This window comes from Rhinolophus hipposideros, assembly GCF_964194185.1.
Source record: "Rhinolophus hipposideros genome assembly, chromosome: 11".
NCBI classification, from domain to species: Eukaryota; Metazoa; Chordata; class Mammalia; order Chiroptera; family Rhinolophidae; genus Rhinolophus; species Rhinolophus hipposideros.
In genome coordinates, this window is record NC_138057.1 from 77,723,314 (window position 1) to 77,739,002 (window position 15,689).

General features: G+C 55.7%; 1 protein-coding gene across 1 annotated transcript; it reads right to left on the bottom strand.

Moving 5' to 3' along the window:
* Positions 1 to 11,216: 11,216 nt before the first annotated feature.
* Positions 11,217 to 13,775, bottom strand: IER5L (immediate early response 5 like). Its single transcript, XM_081066923.1, has one exon. It carries the CDS (start codon positions 13,635 to 13,637, stop codon positions 12,402 to 12,404), a length of 1,236 nt encoding a protein of 411 aa, XP_080923049.1. The 5' UTR covers positions 13,638 to 13,775; the 3' UTR covers positions 11,217 to 12,401.
* Between the last annotated feature and the right edge of the window lie 1,914 nt (positions 13,776 to 15,689).

The following is a 15,689-nucleotide window of genomic DNA, read 5'->3' on the forward strand; positions in this document are numbered from 1 at the left end:
CCGGCTTTTGATGACAATGCCACCTGACAGAGCAGGGTAAGGTCCAAGTGGTCACCTGGCACTCAAGGCTCTCACGGGGACAGTCGGGTCCTCTCCACACCTCTGGGCTTCCCCCTGGGGCCTCCTCTGTCTCACTGATGGGGGACCAGGGTTCATTCATGGCCACCTTCCCCAGTGAGTTCGTTCGGCCAACAGAAGTTTACTGAGCACCGACTGTGTGAAGCCCTGTTCTCTCCAGGGGCCGGGGGACGGCGCAGGGAGCCTTTGTGGAGTTTACAACCTAGGGAGGAAGACAGACGAATGAGCAAATAAATACGCAGTAAAACATCGGGCAGCGATAAGGGCTGTGAACACAATGAGGGCGAGTGTAACAGAGGTATTATTTTAGAGGGGCAGTCAGGGCAGTCTGAGCGGAGGCCTGAGAGAAGAACACTGCCGGCAGAGGGAACAGCAAGTGCTAAGCTCGTAAGGTGGGAACAGCCTTGACAGTAGGAGATGAGGAGGAGGCTAGAGGGCACTGAGTGTGGCGAGAGAGGGAGAATGAGCGGAAAGGCAGCCAGGCTGAGTGGCGTGGAGCCCTGTAGACCGCAGTGAGGACTCCGCAGTTTGTTCGAGGTATGCTGGAGGTCCTCAGGCTGGCTTTTCGAGAGTGGATTGTGCACGTCTCTTTCCACAGTCATGGATGTCACCTTGGTAGCTTGAAATTGACCAAGACGGGAGAATTTACACCACAGAGATTGGTAGATGCTACAGATGAGCTTTGCCCCCCAATCAGTTTTAGATGGTTGCACTCTTGGGGAGTGAGTCCAGTTTGCTAAGCTGGGAAGACGTTATTCCCCTGAGTTGGGGAGTGCCATGATCTGACTTAAACATTTTCTAATGTAAGAGAATGGAGAGAAGGAGAATGGACAGTAGGGGAGGGCAAGAGCAAAAGTAGGAAGACTAGTGCAGCACTCCAGGCAAGAGGCGGTCTGGCTGGACTGGGAGAGCAAAAGCCATGATGGTAAGAAGAGCGCGGGTCATGAATATTTTCTGAAGGAGCTGCCAGGCTTTGCCGATGGACTGGATTTGGGTTCATGAGAAAAGAAGGAGAGAAGGTGTTCTGGAGTTTTGGGCCCAAACAGCTTGCAGGTTGGTGGTGCCATTGACTGGATGGGAAAGACTGGGGCAGAAGCAGGTGTGCGGGTGGCACTTAGGTGAGCTCTGAGATGCCTGGTACTCCAAGAGGAGAGGTTGAGCTGGGCTGGGCCCCCGAGCTGCACTCGGCATACAATCTCAGCTGGAGACAGGACTGTCAGCGGGTTGATGAGACCACATGAACTGCACCGGGAGAAGGTGGCAGGAAGGGAGAAGGGGTCCAAGATTCGAGCATTTAGAAGAAGGCGTGGAGGACCCAGCAAAGGATACTGGAGAGATAGGGGTCACAAGAGAGGAACTCAATTGCTCTCTGCCCAGCTGGTAATTTTTTTTTTTTTTTAACTAAACATGAGGGGTGTGTAATGGAAGGACAGTGAGGGTTGGTGGCTGTGTAGCCCCCATTCCTCTGGAAATAGAATCCCTCTTCCCTGTGGAGAAGCCATTAGAAGGGGCTGAGGTGGGCTGACCAGCCCTCTAGTCTTCGGGATGGACACATGCTCAGATCTAGCCAATCAGAGGGCCCCTGCCTCCCCATTTGCTGTGATTGGTTCAGGAATGAGCATGTAACCCAGGCTGTGCCAATGAATGTCATCCCTGTTACTTGCTGTTGGAGCTGTTGGGAAGATGCCCCTTATGCCAGGGTTGCTAAGCTGGGAAGATGTTATGCCCGGTGTGCCAGTGGCGGGGCCAGCTGTGTGATTGTGGGGCCCAGTGCAAAAAGGAAATGCAGGGCCCCTTGCCCAAAAAGCACGAGGAAGTGTCATTAAAGGTACATAGAATGTTTTTCCTTCCTTCCACAGGCTTTCTCTCAATTTGTCAGTGTTTTTTATTTGCTATTTAATATCTTTCTAAGTAAAGAAAAATTAAACTGTTAAATGATTAGCACAAATTTTACCATTTATCTTTATATTGTACAATAGCAGTTTTAAATGCAAATATCAGAGCATCTAATTTGTGTAGAATCACCAAAATGACACAACTTGTATTTTGCAGCTTGTCCCTGAGGGTGCCTTGTACTGACCAGAAAAGACTAACAGCCAGACTCAGGAAGGTTATGGGAGGAGGAAAGGATCCCCAGGCATGTGGAGCTGCCAAGGGAGTGCTTCTGGGCTAGGGAAGCAGCCGGTCCCAGCACCCCTCCACCCCGCCATGTGCACCCACATACATGCTCCCTCGCTCCCTTGGGCTTGACAGGTGCTGAATTACCCCTCCCACCAAGCACCAGACCGGTGTCCTAAGCCCTGGCCCAGGGAAGTTGACCAGGCACCTCCACTTCCCACAGGCCCCCACCTGAACCTGCAAAAGAGGGGTGATCCCCAAGGATCTCGGTCCCTGAATCAGATTGGGAGTAGGTGAAAGGCTTGCCCTGCCTAGACACAGTCTGGTTGGCTGCCAGACGGGCTGTGGTTCTGCCAATCCAGGGCAATGATGGCTGCCATCATGCCCTGGGACGCTGCTGGGCAAGCATGTCTGAGCCCAGCCCTCTCTGTCCTGTGCCCAGGGTGGAGGGGGCCAGGCAAGACTGGGGTGCCAGTGGGTAGGGTAGAACCTGTCCCAGGGAGGCGAGGAAGTGGCAGGAGGCAGGACAGCACGCGAGTCGAAAGCTCTAAGCCCTCAGCAGTGCTTTACTGTCCCATCAGACTTACAAAACACAGATTCAAGGTCAAAATGATGATGGATTTCAGAAGAGCATTAACATTAAATCCCGTGAAGATAGCGGAATATTAAACCCCAAGCACGGGGTCCTTTGAATGTGGGCCCTGTGCGATTGCCCCGGTCACATGCCTGTGAGGCTGGCCCTGGCCCGTGGCCAGCTTGCTCATGCCCCAAAGAAAACCTAAGAAGCTAAGGAGAGACAGGAAGTGCCAAGAGGCAGTGAGCAAGCCCTGATGACATCATGGGAGCCTCTGGGTCCAGCTGTGCCCTGAGCTAAACCACCCATGGACTTCTCAGTTCCTGAGCCAATCGATGCCCTTTTGGTTTAAGTCAGCGTGAGTTGACTTTCTGAGGCCTGAAAAGTGCGGGACCTACGGAGGTGGGGATTCAGGCCTGGGAATCTGGCACCGACTTCCCTTCTTGACTTAAAGCATTTTGGAACTGTCCATCCAACGGGAATGTCTGCAGGTCACTTACAGATATAACTGCTTCCTCCCCATGTGGACCTGTTCTGTTCTCAGCCAGGTCCTTTGTCTGTCTTAGACCTCCAGATTTTCCTCGGAACAAAGGGAAGCTTTATTCCTCAGCCTTCCCAGCGTTCCCCAGGCTGGTTGATGTGTTAAAGGAGACCCTCAAGTTCCACCCTGAGGTGGGAGCTGTAGGTAGGAGTGTGTGTGTGTGTGTGGGGGGGGAGTGGCTTGGAGTGTGGCTGGGAGCTAGAGAATGAAAGTGGGAAGGTGCATGGAATGTTCAAGAAACATCAGGAAATGACGGGGTTAGGGGACAGGAGGGGGCCACTGAGGGAGATGGGGATAGGGAAGGGCCTGATTGGCGGAAGGCAGACAGTCTCTCAGCAACTGTGTCCCCTTTAAACCACTCCCTGGAATGAATAATAGTCCATCCATTCACCCATCATTCATTCATTCATTCATTCAATCGCCAAGCATACGTGCTGAATGAAATTGTTAAACACTCACTGATAAATGTTGACTATCAGACATGGTCAGGCTCTGAAGATATCCACACACCTTCCTGGAGATGAACCTTTTTGAAAACACGAGTGCCAATTTATGGAAAGACAAAAAAAAAAAAATCCAACAAAGTTTATAGGGCACTTCCTCTGCTCTCCTTTCTTAGCCCCAGAGTAAAAAGATCTTGATTGGGTTGCACCTTTTTCCAAAAGATGCAGCTCTGGGAAAAGTTTCATCTTTTTACTTCTTAGGTCACCAATTTTGTGCAACAGCAGAGAGTCAGAAGGATAACCATCCTGCATTTTGCAGTGAGAAGTTATTATCTGGGCAGAGCTGACTGGTGACAATATTGCAGCTCTCGTTTATTGGGCACCTACTATATGCCAGTGGGCACCCACCATCCTCATTTTATAGACAAGGGACCAGAGACTCTGAGAGGGGAAGTGACAGTCCATCATCACTTAGAAAGTGGCAGTGCCCAGTTTGTACTCAAGTCTGTGGCTGAGCTTGGAACCATGAGCCTGAGCTTTGGAAGGGTGCCCCAGATGGGGGTGGCCCTGGTGGCCCCGGGAGCCCTCTGGTGCTTGGCCTATGCCTGGTGATCCACATTCACTCATGTGATATTAACAACTTCCAGGGAGGGATGTTGCACCAGGAACGTTCTCGCAGCCCTGGAACAACCCCTCCCATCCCTCTTTGCTGAGGGTTCCTTGGATGGGTATGTTCACAGGGCCTGGTCCACTGGGAAGACGGACAGAGCCTGGACTGGCGTGGGGACTCAGCCTGCCCGGCAGGACCAGGGAAACTGGTTGGGGCAGCTGTCCCAGGCTGTGGTTATGCTGGTTTGTCCCTTCCCTCAGCCCCCCAGGCAGCCTCTCCCCCTTGGCCTGGGGAAAGGAAGGAAGCTCCCTGAAATAACCACATGACAATTGCTACCACTTTGTGAGTGCTTCCTGTGTGCCAGGTACTGCACACAGTCCCTTCATGGGTTGTAACCAAATCTTCTTGTCCTTGCCTTCCTTTGTGGCCCTGTCTCCTACCACTTTCTCCCTTGCCCTTTGCCTCAGCCATGTCAGCCTTCTTCCAGTTCCTTGACCATGCCGGATTAGTTCCTCTGTGAATCTTTGCAACTGCTATTCCTTCTGCCTGGAATGCTCTTCCACCATCGTTTGTCCAGCTGGTATGGTAGAGATTCCTCATGCTCACCCAGTTGTGATCCACCTGTCCTTCCCAGGCCCCTTGCAGTTGGACGGGTCAGAGGACCACTTCTGGCCAGTGGGCTCTGAGTGGAAGGTAAGAGAAGCACCTCCCTTGCAGGACTCTCTAGCTCCTGAGTTTGTCTTGGAAGATGCCAGCCTACGAAAGTTGTCCCATGTAGTCAGATTTCGCATGGCCAAGAAATCAGTCCGTGGTGTACAATCTCTGAGATTTGGGGACTCATTTGTTACCGCAGCACAGCCTTTCTTGTACTGACTAATATAGCGGACTCAGCTAGGCCTCAGCTCAAGTATCCCCTTCCCTGGTCACTAAATCTAAAGTGGTGGCTTCCTTCCTCACCAGTTTTCTCTAGCCCCGTTTTAATTTTTCCCACAACACTTACCTAATTATTTATTGATTTACTTGCTTATTGTCTCCTCTCAGAATGTCAGCTCCATGAGGGCAGGGCCCTTGTCTGTCTTATTCATGGCTGCACCCTTGAGACCTAGTACAGTGTCTAGCATATATACGTATTCAACATATACTTGAATGAATGAATGAATACATTTATTGAAAGAGTGAGAGAAATAGGCACATGACCATGCTCATAGGTAGATGTGGAATATGATTGCCACCTGCGTTTTTCTTACTGTGATTGGACACAAGCCTCCAATCATCAAAAGGCTAAAGGCAATGGTTGCTTTTTTGTTTTTAAAAAAAAGATTTTATTGGGGAAGGGGAACAGGACTTTATTAGGGAACAGTGTGTACTTCCAGGACTTTTTTTCCAAGACAAGTTGTTGTCCTTTCAATCTTAGTTGTGGAGCGTGCCGCTCAGCTTCAAGTTGTTGTCCTTTCAGTCTTAGTTGTGGGGGGCGCAGCTCAACTCCAGGTCCAGTTGCCATTTCTAGTTCCAGTTGCAGGGGGCGCAGCCCGCCATCCTGTGTGGGAGTTGAAACCGGCAACCTTGTGGTTGAGAGGACACACTCCAACCAACTGAGCCATCCGGGAGCTGAGCAGCAGCTCAGCTCAAGGTGCCGTGTTCAATCTTAGTTGCAGGGGCCGCTGCCCACCTTGTGGTTGAGAGCCCACTGGCCCATGTGTGAATCGAACCGGCAGCCTTCGGAGTTAGGAGCACGGAGCTCTAACTGCCGGGGTCGGCATTGGTTGCTTTTATGACTGGTAGAGCATCAACCCTGGTTTAGGACCACCTGCCTTCTCTCCTTACACTCTTATCTCTTCAGATGAGGGAATGAAAGTGACTCATCCCGGGTCCCAAGGAAAGCCTGTGGCTGAGTCACGACCTGTCCAGACTCCTGGTCCAGTGCTCTTTCTGCCAAGCCTGGCCACTTCCTCCTCAGTTTCAGCCTAAGTTGCCGAAAACGTTTCCCAAGCGATTTGCCTCTTACAACCGACCTCACCAGGTGACCTAGCAACTCTGAGCAAATCATTCTGTGATGACTGATGGTGAGACTGGGCAGAGCTGGGACGGGGGTCAGAGATGAGAGTGAACAAGCCTCTTTCCAGAATGTCTCCATCCCTCAGATGAGCTTGTTATTTGTCTTACACTTCTTTTAACAAAGACAGAGTACAGGAGGGTGAATTCTGGGGAACTGAGACTTGTTGGCTGAATGTGCTAGTATCTTGCAGGGGGTGAACCTGCCCCAGACAGGCTGAATATGGCTGCTCCCTGTCCTGCTCTGTAGCACGCTGTACATCGGTTATAGCACCTGTCACGTCACATTTTTTCTCTCTGAAAAATGTAACGTTAATTTTTTCTTCTAAATATAAAAGTGATACATACTCCTTGTAGAAAATGTGGAAAATACAGAAATGCGTGAATGATAAAACAAACGTCATCTGTAATCCCCCAACCATTTCAACATTGTCAAACTTCGATTCAGCCTCTTTTACCTGCACATGTGACTAGGTCATGTTACCTGTTCCCCAGATGTGCCCAGACCCTACCAGCTGGGGGTAGAAAGATGGGCACATTAACCTGAGTGCAGCCCTCTGGCCAGCACGTCGCCTCCCCTCAGAACCTTTCCATTATAGTTGGGAGGGCCTGGACAAGCCACGTATGAGCTCCAGTCAAGTTCTTCCACTTAGGCCTCTTTGCGGATGTCCACTGCCCTAAGTCCCCTGAGGGTGGCTCCTGTCACTGCCCCTGCCATGGAGCCTGCTGGAAGAACCCGACCCCTTCCCCTGGTGATTCCTGAGTGGCAAACCTGAGTGGCACCAGATGGCCCTAAAGGCTCATTGTCCTGTTGAGAGCCAAGGACAACTTTCCTTCCCCAGAGCTGTGTGGGCTGCACTCATCCCCCAATGCACTAGGCAGCCATGCCTGTGCTCTGTCTCCCCAAGTCCCACATGAACACACCTCCTTTAGCTTGGCTTATAGCCCCTCTCTTTGGAGGACATTTTTGCCTGTCACCCATGACCACCCTTTTCTGAGAAGAATATCCTTTCTCTGCCCGTGAGCTTCCGGTGCGGGGCTAGCAACCATCCTCCAACCTGGCCACAGGTTTGGGACAGGATAGAATCCTACCCTGAGACTTTCTGAGTTGAAAATAAGAGAAGTGGCTAGTCCCTTTTGGGTGGCAAAGCTGTGAGATGAGAAGCCAAGAGCTGCCTCTTACAGGTATAGTGAGAAGTGGGCCTGCAATAGAAGAGTGGGAAGCTCAAGTGAAGAGAAAAAGTCACAGGAAAGAGGGAGAGGGAAAGGCAGAGAGGGAGAGAGAGATATCTAGAGATTTGTGCTTGGATGCAGTCGTACCTGAAGCCATCTGCACCACTGCCCACTGCACAATTTGAGCCATGAGCCAAGAAATCCTACCTTTTGCCCAGGCTGGTTCCAGCTGGGCTGCTGTCCCCTACCATGAATCCTGACAGATATCAGGAAAAGGTCAGTCCCTGCCATGGGTGGAGTGGGACACAGACACCACTGTCCTGTGTGTCTCTTTATCCCTCTATCCCAGGACCCAGAGCATGGAGCATTGGGGAAGGGAGGTGCTACCAACCTGCTAGTTCAGCTTCAGCTAGAACTTATCAATATTACTATTTAGACAACATCAGGGTTGTTCTCCAGTTCATGTTATATGTTTTAAATTCTTTCCCACTAGACTATGAATCCCAACAGAAAGACTGACAATTTAGTTGTGTGACTTTGGGCAAGTTTTCTCATTTCTAATACAAGGATGCTAAGTAGTATCTCTTTGAGAGAATAGCTGGGAAAATTAAGTGAGTGAATCCATCCCGAGCGATTGCTGTAACTTTCAGTAGTGGTCAGCTCAGTGCTCTGCACAGGCCAGGCATTCTGTACACCTGCCCAGTGGAGATACAGAAAGACAGCTCGTGGTGTGCACGACACACAGGATAGAAGCGCTCAGATCTCAGTGCCCTGCACAGTGCCCCCCTTGGGATCCTAGGGCATCCCCAGCCCCTGGCTTTCTCTGGAGGGCAGCTTGCAGCTCTCACAGGTTCTGGGCTGTCATCCCAGCAGCTCCACGTGGCTGGGAGTGCAGTTTGGAGCCTGGCTCAGCCCTACACCACATATCAAGGGCAGCAGGACCTGCGGTGTTTTAGGAGCTGGGGCAAGTGTTTGTGTTGGGGGGGGGGGAAGGGAGGATGCTAGTTGACCTGGGGGCACCAGGGGTTTGCTCTCCCTTCTAGAGCTGCTATTCTCTGGAGACTCCCCCTCATCCCTCCCTGGGTCCCCCAGTGTCTTCCAAGAAGCTTCCCCAAGTCTTACCTGGGGCTCTTGTGGGGTCTGTTCCGTCTTTTTATTGGCGAGAGGCTTGCCTGTGGACGGGTCTGTGGACTCCTGGTTTGCCAGCCTGCCTGCCTCCTCTCCCCTTTTGGAAGACCCTCGTGGCCAGGCGTATGTTCCCGTCACCCCCCCCCCCTTCCCCAGCCTTTCAATAGTGCTATGCCCGGAGTAGTATTAGTCTCTCAGAAGGTTCTAGATGGGCTTGCTGCATGCTGTACCAGGACTAGGAGGGTGGGGGTGGGGAGGTGGGTGAGTGGCATGAGGAGGCTACTTAGAGCATCTGTGTTGGGGACTGTGCGTTTGGCTGGTGTGGCCCCCAAAGCGGTGTGCAGTGTAACATCAGGGCCGGGCTTGTGTTACCGTTTTGTGTGGAATGTCTCTGTGAGATGCAGATGGCCGCCGGTGGGTTGTGTTTTGGGTCACTGCGGATTATGCTCAGGGCATTAACCCTTTGTGTGGCTGCCCAAGGTCCCTGGGCCCTGAAAGGATAACCGGGTGGAAGAGCACCTCTCTCCTGGGTGCTCTTAGAGCGCTCCATCCTCATCCCTTCACTTCACTAGATCCTAATGTGCCTGACTCTCTCGGCGCAGCTGAAGCTCGGAAAACATGGCAGAGCGGAGGCTAATCCTGGTCTGGGGTCCTGTTAGTTCGGAGCTCTTATTTCGCAGCTCACCACCCACACTCGTTTGCCATAGGGATCCGGGGACGTGTGGGCAGGTCTCAAGCCACTTGGCTGGTCCCTTCCATTCCCAGGTCCACGCCCCCAACAAAGGCGGCCGACCACGTGCCCCCTCCTCGACGCCCGCCTGGAGTGGGGACACACGCGGCCCCAGGCTCCGGTTCCATCCGCCGCTAGATCCGGACGCGGCGCTGCGCCCCAAGTGGGCGCGCAGCAACCCCTCGCAGCCCCGCTGCCCCCGGCTGTGCCTCGCCCATTCCCAGCCGCAGCCACTGCAGCGCCCTGGAAGCAACGCTAGGGGGAGCTCTGGCAACTGGCTTGGTGGATTGAATCAAAACCAGGCATGCAACAGCGCGATTTCTTGGATTTGCAGGGGAAAAAATGGAGAGAGGGGAGACACACCGTTCCCCCTCCTTGGCAGCTCCCGACTCTTCCCGTGGGAGGCAGAGAAAACAGCCCTGGGGGTTGAAGGTGTCTTTCCTTCCCGTAACTCAAGCCTCCATATCTTCGCTCTTCCTTCACCCCCAGTGCAGACCTTCGCCGCCCCCTGCGCTCTGGAGTGTCGCTGAGAACTTCGCCTCGCGCGACACCGGGACCTAGAGCCGAGCGGACCCCTGGGACTGGCTTGCGTTCGCCTTTCAGAGTCTAGGGTGCGGGCCTCTCGGCAGCAGCCCCTCTTTTTGCTGCTAGAGGCTTGAAGGCTCGGGTGGGGGGCGTGCTTCGACTTGCGGAGTGGATGGTGCAGGAGGGGGAAGCGCAGGGGTGAGAAAGCGAGAGCATTGGGGAGACAGCCAGAGACAGAGAGACACCGAGAGACAGATACTATCAAACAAACAGAGCAAGCAGCCACTTTGCTTTTTTCTTTCTTGCTTCCCCCCCCCCCCCCCCCCCCCCGTCTTTCTTTCCTATCCCCTCTTTGCAAAGCTGGAACCACCCCACACGCCCCCGGGCCCGAGCCGCGGCTCCAGATGTGAATTTGGTTCCAGTGGGGAGAATGCGACCTTCCTCGGGGCCTTGGCACATTCTCCCACTCTGAGGTCATTCCGTAGGTGGTCAGAGGGGAGAGCGGGCCTGGAGCCTTCCTGCCTCCATCCACTGGGGAGGGAAGAGAGGCGAGCAGGAGGGAGGGGAGAGGGAGAGGGGAGGGGCGCGAGGAGGGAGGGAGACGACGCCAGCACACCACCAAGTGGCACCGAGCAGTGATAACAAACTCAACTTAAAAAAAAAAAAAAAAAAAGGAAAAGGAAAAAACTTCCCTAAGTTGCAGCCCGAGACTTGCGGACGTGCGGGCGGAGGCTCGGGGAGGGAAGTGTGGGTGGCCCAGAAGCCCCCAGGCGTCCCCAGGCAGCTCTCCCCTGCCGCAGAGAGCTCAGACTTGAGGCCGACCAGGCCCTTCGCCCCTGGCTGGGCAGGAAATGTGCTGGAGGCTTGCTCAGCTTCCTGCAGGAGACCCCGGGGCGGCCTGTTCCCGTGGGGGGCAGGCTCCTTTGGGGAGGATGGCCCTGAGGCGGGCAGCACTAGCTTCAACCCCAGCAACCAGCAGCCACCCTACCCCAATCCGGCTCCCCACTCCTGGCCCTTGCGGATATGGGCAGATCTCAGCCGCCCAGGCCCAGGAGAGCAAGGATTTGCTTGGGGGCAGGGGTCTCTTTCCACCTCCATCCTCCCGCCACCTCCAGGCCTACTTGAAAACAAGGCACCACCATCCTCTATAATCGACTTTTTATTAAGATTATAAATTTAAACAAATAATCTGAACAGTTTCACCCGGTGATGTACAATTCAATATGCACAAAAATACAGGGGAATGAGGGAGAAGGGCCAAGAAAGGAAGGATTGGCAACTTGTTTTGGAGTCCACATGGTACTGATGGCAGAGAACCAGAGGGCCTGCAGAACCCCACCTTATCACAACAAAAGGCTTTAAATTAAACAATCTATCGAGCTGAAGACACAGGACGGTTTCTCACAGGCTCGAACAATGCTGGTTTCATGAAATGCAACTGAAGGCTGACCCAGAACACTGCAACTTAGAAGCACACACACAAACACCACATCTGACCAGGAACTTAGTGAAAAGTCTCCGACGCAGTCGGCGGTCCCGGCCCCTCCCTCCCTCGGGGCCGCGGGGGATCCAGGTGAAGGAATCTACTTCCTTTTTTGTTTAGTGAGGACCGCAGTGCTGGGCATGATGGGAAATGTAGTCCGCGGTGCCCGCCCCCCACCCCTTCCCCAAACAGTGTCCGAGTGTCGGGGTGTCCGGCGCCACCCCCGAGTCTGGGAGACGGTTGGAGGAGGGGAGGAGAACGGAGCCAGAGGGGCGGGGAGAGGAGGGGTTCAAGATACCCGCCCCGGGAAGAAAAGAAAAAAAAGTTGAAGTGTTTTCATTTCTGCCTTCTCATTTTGCGAACTTTGGAGGCCGCCCCCAGAGAGGAAATGTGACCCAAACGTCCCTTTCGGAGATAGAGTTTGCCTTTGTTTTTGCTCAGGATTTCACAAGACCCATTCCTCACCCCACAGAGGGATTCGAGAGAACCGAGCGCCGGGCTTCCTGGGTCTGACAACTGATTGGGATCGGCGTCCGGGGCCCCGCGCCCTCCTGCGCTGCGCCCCCGGCGCGCCCCGGTGGCCCGGGCTCCCAGCCTCGTCCCCGGCTGCCCCGCACCTCCTGCGGGCAGCAGCCCTCCCTCACGTGGCTGGTTGCTCGCTAAACACCACTGCAATCACTACAATAAAAAGAAAAAAAAAAGAGTAGGAGAAACACAAAGCATACTTAAATAGGCGCTTTTTCTCTCTGCAAAAATAAAGTCCAAGATCTTAGATTTCTTTTTTTTTATTTTACAATTTATAAAACATCAGCCGCCTCCCCCTGGTCGTCCCCAGCTCAGCCCCGAGTGGCCGGGCGCCCGTTCCTTCCCTCCTCTCGCCCCTTGGCCGAGTCTTTGTCTGGCCCCAGCCCCGCGGGGCCCCGGGTCCCCGTGCCCTCAGGGGTCCCTAGAAGGCGACAATGGCTCGAGTCCAGGCGCCGAGGCTGGCGAGCGCCTGCTTGGCGCACAGCTGCCCGTTGAGCGGCGGCGGCTGCTCCGAGGAGTCCGGCTGTCGGCTCACCAGCCCCGAGAAGCCCGAGCCAAAGATGGAGATCAAGTTTGAGATGTTGGACGCGTCCGGGGACGAGTCCGGGCAGAAGTCCTCGAAGCGGGCGCGCTTGCAGGGGGCAAACGGGGCGACCCCGGGGGGCTCGGCCCCCAGGTCGCCCGCGTCCTCGTCGTCGTCGTCCTCCTCCTCCTGGCCAGGGTAATACTTGCGCTTGCAGCCGGCAGCGGACGCCAGGCCCGGTCCCGGGGCGCCTTGGCCACAGCAGGGGCAGTGGGCGGAGGCGCAGCAGTCCTGGTGCAAGTAGCCGTTCTCCACCGTGGTCACCACGTGAGTGTCCAGGTCCAGCACGGTGGTCTGGCTGCTGCAGTGCACGCCGAAGTCCGAGGGGGCCGGGTACGCGCCCCGATAGAAGCCGGGGGAGGAGGCGGGGGCCGGGGAGGTGGGAGGGGAGGCGGCAGCAGCGGCCTGAGGGGCGGCCCCAGGGGGCACAGAGGGCGCAGAGCAGGCGGCCGAGGCGCGAGGGTCCCGCGGGCAGAGCGCGGCGGGCGCGGGCGGCGGCAGCGGAGCAGGACCCGGCTGCAGCGGCTCCAAGGGCTGCCCGCGGTGGGGCGCGCCGTGCGGCGGCTGGAGCGCGGCGCACCCGGGCAGCTCCGAGAGCGCCCCCGCGCCGCCCGCGGGCGCCCCGGCCGCCGCCGCCGCGCAGCCCCTGGGCGCCGGGTGCTGGTGCTGGTGCAGCTGCTGCTGGAGGTGCAGCTGGTGGAGCTGGTGGAGCTGGTGCAGCTGGTGCCGGGGGACCGGCTCGCGCGCCTCCGCGTCCCCGCAGCCGCCAAGTTGGAGCGGGCCGAAGTCGGCCGCGTTGGTCGGTATGCCCGGCGCTGCGTACGCGAGGTGCTGGTGCTGGTGGTGGGGCGGCTGCTGCTGTTGCTGCTGCTGCTGCTGCTGTTGCTGCTGCTGCTGCTGGCGCCGGTAGAGCTCGGCGTAACGCTCGCTCAGGTAGAGCTGGCGCGCGTTGCGGAGCACGTAGGACACCAGGAGGTTCTTGTGCAGCTTGATGCCGCCGCGCTGGGTTCGGGAGCTGTGGATCTTGCGCAGGGAGATGCTGATCAGGCTCTGGGCGTCCAGGGCGCACTCCATGCTCCCGCAGAGACGGCGGCGGCGGAGCAGCCGCGCCCGCTGCTGCTGCTAATGCTGCTGCTGTTTCGGCCTCCAGCCGGCCGACGGGACGCCCCGGGCAGGGGAAACGGAGTCCGGGTCAGCGGGTCGGCTGCGCTCCGAGAGGAGCCGCCACCTTGCTCTGCGCGCCACCCGCAGGACCGTGCTCCCCAGACGGCGCCAAAGCAATGAGCCTCGGCCGGCCCCGGCCCCAGCTATTTAGCCGGGCTTCCAGACCCCGCCCCACGCCAGATAGGCCAATAGAAATGCCCAGAGCTTCCCGAGTGACAGGTGCTGCCCGCCCCGGGGCCACTTGGCTGGCCAATCAGACCAAGGCGGTTCCTTTGTGCTATTCAAATACCGAACGGACCCCGGGCTTCTAACGCCGCTGCTGCCTCGAATGTTCTCCTGGGGCCGCCGCGCTGCGCGGGACTCGGAGGCGCTGGGGCTGCCGTCTGCAACATGGGTCGCCTCACAACCGCCGCGTTGGAGCCCGCGACCGCCCACGGCTTTGCTCCTGGGAGCTGGGGGTCGGCTCACCTGCGTGCGGCGGCGCCGGCTCCTCCCCCTTCCGCACGGCTGGGCCTCACCTGCGGCAGGTGCGCACGTCTCCCCGCTCCTGTCCACGCGACACTTCCTTTCGCATTCTGTCGCCCCCCCCCCCCAGGTGACCCATGGTACCCAAGGCCGGGAGACTAGGGAGGCCTTCAAGAGAGACACGTTTGGAGGTATCCTCAACCGTAGAGAATTTTAGGCCTTACTCCTTGACCTTTTTGGCTGAGGGGCCTCAGGGAATAGTTGGGAAAGGGCCGTCCTCCCCATTTGTCTGATGGGAAAACCCAAAACCTCTTGAATTTGGTCTCCTCCGATAGAGGAGGCTTCGAGGCATGCTGCGCTGAGGACCTTTATACCGGCTGAGGTCCAAAGTCGCTGTGAGAGCTAACACCGAGTGTCCCAATCACCGGTTCTGTAACCTTTCCTCTCTAACTACTAATAATGACAATAGGGACTATTATTATGTTCCTAGTATGGGGCAGGTCCTTGCCAGAAACTCCCTGAATCTCTCACTGTGACTGCTTCCAGAGCAGGGACCTGAGTCTCAAAGGAGTGGGATGACTTGGGAATCACCCAACTCTGAAGGGGCAGAGCAGGATTTGTGCCAGGACTGTGAGCTCCAGAGGGGAGGCGAATACCCAAGGCTGAGGAACTCACCGACTTAACTTTTGTTGACAATGTTTTTCTTCTTGTCCTGAACCCTTCATGGACCACCTCCTTCCAGCTGAGGACTGAGACAGAGAACAGACAGGGGGTGCTCCAGATTGGGAGGCCTGCAGGGGGGCTGACTGCTGCTCAGAGAGAGGGGTCTGAGGTGCTTGGGGTAGGGGTGGGGGTCTCCTTAAAGTGGTCAGGAAGTTTGCCTGAAGAGGGGAGCCGGTGAAGGAGGAAAGGGCTTCACAGAGACTCTGAGATCTAGGCGGGCCTTGTGGGGGCCATGGTGGGAGATGCTCAGAAGTAAACTTCCTGCTGTGTCACCCTCTCCTTGGGGTTTCTTTGGAGTCTCTTCTTTCCTTGAGCCTGTTGTCTTCAGCACATATTTCGTCCCTTGGCAGGAGTGGAAATACCCAGCCGACCCATCCTGCAGTTTCTGGGTCTCCCTTTAGTCTTATGAGTTCTCCAGATTTGTTTCCTCACAAATTTTCAGCATCTACTCAGTGCCAGGGTGAAAACAAAGTTACAGAGTGTTTACCCCATTTTACAGATGAGGAAACTTGGGCACTGACAGCAGAAAGGACTTGTCCAAGGTCCCACGGTTCCGGGTCCAGTGCTCTGTCCTTTCCATGCATTCTACGGACAATCTCAAACTGGTCTGATCTCCTGTGACTAGTAGTAACGTTCCCTACTCCCAACCAGAGAAGCCAGGATTGACATTTTAGGGGGACTACAGAGAAAGGGCATCTTAATTCCATTCTATTGGTGATATGATGATAGGGACACACAGGTGTGAAACTTGTCCCCATGATAATACCTGTAGGA

Excerpts from the sequence above, each read along its gene's own strand:
- IER5L (XM_081066923.1), bottom strand. The coding sequence starts at position 13,637 with ATGGAGTGCGCCCTGGACGCCCAGAGCCTGATCAGCATCTCCCTGCGC.